Below are 6,652 nucleotides of genomic sequence, written 5' to 3'. Positions count from 1 at the left end.
TCGACTTTCGTGTTTCCATTGTTTTCATTTAGAGGCAAAAATAGAAGCGGCCGGTCCGTACCCGCAAAAAGACCCGGTTTAAACGGAGGCTGTGTCTTGGCGCCATCGGAGGCTTCACCGCGTCTCATTTCGTACCCATTGAGCTCGTGGTACGGCTGTTGGAGGTTGAATTGGTGTTCGGGCTATGGGAGAAGCCCGGGCTTCAGAGCGATTAGGAAATGATGCGAACCATGGCGAGCGCAGGGTCGACACGGAGTTTATGCGATCCCGGTGCTACCACCCAGCCTGCAGCCAGGGGCAGTTTCCAAGTTTCGAGTCGGTGGCGGTACGGAGTACGGTATGGGTTATGGGGGTATCTAATGTGATACTTTGTATGTAAGATATGGCGGGATCAGATTCAAGTTTTAGGTGCCCCGTGTCGGGTGCTTGCTTGCATTCGCCGTGGCACTGGGCTGTTGCAGAGGCAGCAACACCGCAGCTCCAAGCCAGCGGCAAGCAGCGATTCGCTCCAGAACGCGGGGGTTTTCTCCACACAAATCGGCAAAATCGGAATCGTCGGGGTTGTCGGGGTCTTTGAAGTGGTTGACGGGTCTCTGGGACACGTCAGGCAACTGGGTAGCGATGCTGGGGCCGAGGAAACGAGGACGTCATCCCCAGCGGCCGCGGAAACACAGCCCTGGGTTTACATATGTACCCGGCAGCCCAGCAGCGTACAGAAGAGAGGGAAAAGGCAGTGGGGCCAGGGGACAGGGATCGGCAGACGCCGCTGTCTCTGGGATTCGCTAATATTGGACGAATTACCTCACCAAAAGGGGAAGAATTACAGTGTCATTAGTTACCGCACAGGCGACCTCAGCTGGGTGGCAGCTCATCAAATGCACACTCGACCAAAGTGATTGAAGTTGCCTGTTCGCGGTCTAGGGGACTTCTAGGCGAGATTCGGCTTGGTTTCAGGGGCGGGCTGGCCAAGCAAAAATCTGACGGTCGGAGAGAAAAGGAGACAGTTTGTGCCACGCATCCGAAGGGTAACTAAGTAAACAAATTCTCAAAGCGCATCAACATGTGCCACACGCGCACCATCCATAATGGTAGCTAGAAACACCCCGCCGATTCCGATCGTCTCGAGAAGCGGTGGGTGACACGCCGCCGCACTAATGGGGGCGGCTGACGCTAGCTTGGTAGGGAGCTCCTCGCAGGAAACTCGGAGATGGATGGTTGAGAGCGGGCATTTGATGCGGGATGAACGCATCGCCACGGAACAACCATAGAGAACGATAAGCGTCCACCTCCGAGTTGGCCGGAATCGAGAAGTTGTACGAAATACATGCATGTATACTACTACATCAGCTAAACTACATGTCCAATATGCGCGCTTTTACGGTCACCTTTGACCCGACGAGATGGACCTGGAACAGGTCAGCACGTATTATGTGGTTGCACAAAGCCGCTTCTCGAGACCCAACATCCTCCATCGGAAGTGCGCCTCAAAAACATGGCCCCCATCGACAGTTGTTTTTTTAAAGTCGCGCGGACTCCAGGCCAAGACCACAATTGGAAGGCGATGCGAAATATTCATGACCTTGACTTACCGTAACGAGGTAAGGAAAGGAGTGTATTCGTACCTTGAATGATTCGTGGTCCACATAAAAACGGGAAGCATGGGCGATCCCGGTTCCATCCATCTCCATGGAAGCCCTCGAGCCGTTTCGAGTCAACTTCGAATTATTAACAAAGCCATCCTTTTAAACTTTCTTGTCCTCCTTTTCCAGATGCATGAACCGATGACGCAGTCGATACTTGAATTGGTGAATGCTTGGCCCACCGATCGTCAGCTCCGAGACTCAACATGTCAGCTCACCCACAACTGAAGCCGCAGTGGTTGTTGAAGTTCTGTGGTTGGTCCGCAACAGTGTCATTTGTGGCGCATCATCGCCTGGAGTTATTCGATCAATGGAGTTGCTCTCTTGTCCTCGGCAGCTTCAGCGCTTAGGTCCGTCCGCGGATAAGCGGCACAGTAACTATCCACTTGTTCTGGAGGCCTCAACATGTCACAATCGTCTTGTCGCGACAGACATGTTGAACATGAACGACGACGCTTGACCCTGATTGGGACTTTGCGACGAACTAACCCGGGGGCAAGAAAAGGGGCTACCCGTCCGCTTCCCGTCTTGCTACCGCGGTTACAGGCTATTGAATAGTCGAATTTCGCCTCCGCCCTCGACCCCTTAGGTGTTCCACTATGGTGGACCGCCGTTGAAATGCCACAACCTGGTTCCCCCATCGTGACAACGGTCGGTGGAGCGTGTGTCTTGGGTGACGTGATCACGCGAGGTGTTGCTGCTTCCGGACCTGCCGTGTGGAAGCGTAGCGGGGTTCTTTGGGATGCGCAAGCCGATTGAGGTTCTTAGGACGGGACAAAGTTCCATGTTAACCAGCTGTTTCTAGATTGTTACCCAGACGGTTGCCCATCGTGGGTGTATGGCCCGGCTGGTACCCCTCAAGCCAAACTCTCACTGCACCACCAAGACTCGGTAACCGCTGGCTATCCACAGAATGAAATTGTACGAATCGCTTGCAAACTGATGTCGCTCTTGGTTTGGTCCGAAGGAATGAGGAAAAGTGCCAGGGAATAGACAATTCGGAATATCTTGGGATATCATGGTTAACATGCCTTGGCGAACCTTTGTGTCTTGAAACGTGTTGGGGATAGAACCAAGTGTTCATCCACAGTCAAGGGTCCATCCTTCATTCCGTAGGCAAATATTTGGGGACCCCAAGAAGCAATATATCAGCCAGCCAACCCAAATTAACCCAGATATATAGCTGCGCTTAAGCTTAACGAGGTGCAAGTCCTCCGCCGCGGCTTGGCTTGTCTATCCCCAACCTATTCTGTATTTTTGGTGGATATCATTAATCGTAAATGATCATAAAACACATCTATGCCGCCGCCTTGGCCTTGTACTTTGTAGCGGCTTTATCAAACAGCTCGCTCTTCTCAGCCAAGTCCACCAAGAGTGGGTGCTCAGCATTGGCCTTTTGGAGAGAGCTAGACCTTGTTAGACATCGGCTGGCTGATAACCTCTTCGGTGGGGGACGTACCTTATCGCTTCCTCGGCACTCTTCCCAGTAATTACGCTCAGAACCAACAGGTTGGCAATGGCCTCGGCGTGCTCGGGTTCCTTCGTCAACGCCTGGTCTAGCGCAGCCTGCGCCTCCTCAGTGCGCCCAAGGTGCAGTTCGGCAACAGCCTGTGAGACCAAGGTCCGTACTGATGATGTCGCGGGCGCCTGTGCCAGTTCTTCGAAAACGTAAAACGCTTGTTGGTATTTCTCGCCGCCCTAGGAAACACCCGAATGGTCAGCACCCAAAATCATATACGGGAAAAGTATCCGGTTATAACCCACCAGCCTCAAGCCAACCCACGACTCGGCGAGGTTCACCAGCAGGCTATCCTGCGCCCACCGCCGGGCAGCAGCGACCTCCTTGACGGCGAGATCATTCCTGTTATTGTTCAGGTGAATCTGCACAATAAGCGCAACGGCGTCCACTATCCCACAACAACCGCGTTAGCTTTCGTTGTACAACCAACCCCCCCTCACAGCCCAACCCCAACCAAGGAAAGGGAAAAAGAAAGAAGAAAACCCACAGCTCCCTTGATGCTGTCCCAACAGCGCCAACGCCTCCTCGCTCTTCCCCGCCGCCTGCAGCACGGTCCCGCCCAGGACCTGCACGGTCGTGTTCTCGGCGCTCTCCGCGGCGAGACGCTCGGCGGCCGCAACGGCGGCGTCGACCTTGCCCAGGGCGAACTGGGCGAGGGCGCCCACGGCCTGCAGCTCGGGCTCGGCGGCGCCCTTGACGTCGGCGAGGGCTTCCGCGGCCTCCCCCAGCGCAACGCGCGCCCGCAGCTGCAGCACCCGCGCCGGGAGAGCGTTCTCGGGTGAGAGGGTGCTCGTGTCGAAGGTGATCACTTCCTGGTATTGGCCTTGGTGGAAGTGGTTGTGGATGTTGATCAGTTCGCCTTCGGCGGAGTAGGGGTCCATGGTGGGGGATTGGTGTTGTTGGACGTTGTGAGGGCGGGGGGATTGTTGTTTGTGGTGGCAGTCGGAGGGGTGGTGTTGGGCTGGATTGGTGGGTGTGTGCTGGATGCGCTGCGTGCTGTGATCGAACGTGGGTTGAATTGACCGACGTGGAGCTTGTGATGCGGGACAAGCCGCGCCAAGATGTGGTGGTGAGAAGAGCCAGGGCGAAAAGTTTGGGGGTTAGGGTTATGGTGGCTTGGAGCAGCTGGACTTCTGGCTTGATCCAACAACGACCTGAGAGTTTCTTCCACTTCACCAACATCCATGGCAGTGATAAAAAAGACACGCCACCACCAACTTCACAAAAGCAACGGTCCCCTCTCACTTCGTCGTCTCTAGAACCACAGTGTGTACGGCGCATAATCCACCGACTTGCAGTTTTGCCACGCCCCGGCCGTTAAAACGGGCTGGCAAAACAAACATCATGCGCGGAACGAGCCAACATCAGATCTGACCCAACCCAAAACGATGCCAACCGCAGTTATCCTTCGTGAGGCAACATGTCTTAGTTATTGATGGCTGGCGTTGCGGTCAGCCCACCACTGCCGCCTTGGCGCCTTAGCTTCCCAGCCTTGTCAGAGCCACCAGGTGACAGCCAAAAGCGGCGGCACAGCAGGCAAGATATATCCGGTGATTTTCGGATTCGGCTCCGGCTCGCACCGAGTTCCCGGCCTCTTGGATGCAACGGGCCACAGCGCCCATCACCAGCATGGGGGCACAGGGCTTGCTGAGATGAACCGTAATCGAGTGTGGTATTTCTCCTCGTACTTTCGGCGCAGACGTGACCAAAGGCCTCGTAAACGGGGCAAAACTAAAGTCTAATAGCACGACATTCCGTCATTTTCCCGGTGAAGAACAGCTATCTCGTCAAGAGGTGTTTCTATGGACTTCATTCTCCTCGTGCCCTCTGCGTTGACACTGTCAGATTTTGGATTTAAACGAAAGAAGCCCGGCGCGACTCCAACATCGCCCCCCTGCCCCTCGTCCAGAGTTGGCGCGCAGGATGCGTATTCACGGTCTGATGCTTGGAAACCAGCGTGAAGCCCAGGAGAATACTGTGTAGGTCGTGGGGTGTCAAAAAGCGGCTGGGCGCTTAACCTAAAATGAGAATTAGTCCAAATACATCGTTAATTAATTGTGGGTTTTCCTAACCTCCCAATTTTGCCCAAATCCTCCTCCTCCACAGCATAATGAATGAACCAACAAGCGACGATCTCGTGGTCTCGCCTCCAGCATTTCCCTAGGCAACCATCACAAACCCCTCGAGGTTCGATCGCCAGCACCATCCGCACGGCAGGAACGATTCCCAACTCAAATCGCCTCTCAGCTTCAACCTTGCAATTGGTTGTTTGCAGTCAATAGCAAGAGGTCAAAGCTCGAAACATACACAGTACACTACGACCCCAGAGCCTCTCCATGTCAGGCTGGGTGTTTCTTTCCTGAGAACCGATTGGTTGTTGTGACTTGATCACCGGCAGTCAATCAGTACCGTTACCAGCCGCGGTTGCATTCCCCGGGCACGGCGTGCAGATGGCGGTTGGAAGAGCCCTTTCCGCTGCAAGACATATGCAACGCGGGTCTATTTGGGGACTCGTAGGGGGGACGCTTCATCGACCCGGGTGATCGAGCCTCCCATGCTTCAGACAAGACGTTCTGATTCTCGTTGTTTCTTGAGCAACTTGATGAAATCTCGGAACCGAGACCCTTCGACCGTGATCATGACCAGCTCATCTCCATGCACGGCTGCGGCACTGTCAGGACACGCCGTGTTAATTTAGCAACTTCCCAGTCGGGATGCGAGCTCACCTTCACCAGGTCACAATGTGGCGTCCAATGCCGAAGTAGAAATTCGGAGAGAAAGTTCTCCATGTTGGTAGCTTGGGTCTCACATCTGGCCGCTGGAATCACGCACCATGGCGGGGCAGCGATCGCCCCATACCGTGCACTTACTGAGTGGCCTGCAGTCCGGGACCGCACAATCCCCAACATGTATGTACCTAATCTGTACGAGAGATCCTTCGATGGCTGGGTTGGGAAAAACCACGGCCCATCCGTATAAGACCGATCCCTCCACCCTTACCCCTGCCTACACCCTCGCCGCCCAGCCATGCGGGATTCCTTCGAGACTCCACGGAACTCGGAAACCTTAAACTCAGGTTTGCGAAGAATAATTTATTTCCCCTGCTCGCCCAAGAGGCTTTCTTAAACAAGCAACGCCCAGTCAGTACTGGTGTCCTCCTATGTGTCCCCAGCGCACGATACCCCCATCTCGGCCTCCGCCATGGAAACGGTAATACCCCCGCGAGACCACGGCCCGTCGACATACCGCTACACGTGGGACGAGAACGGCGAGGTAACCCAAGTCGCAAGGTGCGTACGGCGCAGTTCCCTTCTTCAGACGACACCCACGTCAAGCACTCGACGACGAACTGCTAACCAACGTTGACACTCTCACCAGAGTAAGAGACTCGCGTTCCTTTTCCACCGAACGCCTCCGCCACGGCCGCCAATCCGCCCAGTGGCCCTTCCAAAGCATCATAACAACCGACAGCGACCTCCCCCGACCCATATCC

General features: G+C 55.0%; 3 protein-coding genes across 3 annotated transcripts in view; 1 reads left to right on the top strand and 2 right to left on the bottom strand.

The window, feature by feature from the left end:
- The window catches only part of CHGG_00703 (uncharacterized protein), a gene marked incomplete at both ends in the record, with an annotated part of 3,831 nt that extends 3,599 nt beyond the window's left edge, over positions 1-232 (bottom strand). The window contains one exon of the mRNA XM_001219923.1: positions 230-232. Coding sequence (XP_001219924.1) covers positions 230-232 — 3 coding nt within the window. The remainder of the gene's footprint in view (positions 1-229) is intronic.
- Positions 233-2,937: 2,705 nt separating this feature from the next.
- CHGG_00702 (uncharacterized protein) lies at positions 2,938-4,040 on the bottom strand (the record flags this gene model as incomplete). Its single annotated transcript, XM_001219922.1, has 4 exons — positions 2,938-3,046; positions 3,100-3,338; positions 3,405-3,547; positions 3,647-4,040. The coding sequence occupies 4 exons, from the start codon at positions 4,038-4,040 to the stop codon at positions 2,938-2,940; spliced, it is 885 nt and encodes a 294-aa protein (XP_001219923.1).
- A 2,320-nt stretch (positions 4,041-6,360) lies between these two features.
- The window catches only part of CHGG_00701 (uncharacterized protein), a gene marked incomplete at both ends in the record, with an annotated part of 2,954 nt that continues 2,662 nt past the window's right edge, over positions 6,361-6,652 (top strand). Inside the window, one exon of the mRNA XM_001219921.1 lies at positions 6,361-6,449. Coding sequence (XP_001219922.1) covers positions 6,361-6,449 — 89 coding nt within the window. The remainder of the gene's footprint in view (positions 6,450-6,652) is intronic.

This window comes from Chaetomium globosum, genomic scaffold (genome assembly GCF_000143365.1).
Source record: "Chaetomium globosum CBS 148.51 scaffold_1 genomic scaffold, whole genome shotgun sequence".
NCBI lineage: Eukaryota > Fungi > Ascomycota > Sordariomycetes > Sordariales > Chaetomiaceae > Chaetomium > Chaetomium globosum.
The sequence above is the reverse complement of the archived record's forward strand: the minus strand, read 5'-3'. Positions and strand labels throughout refer to the sequence as shown.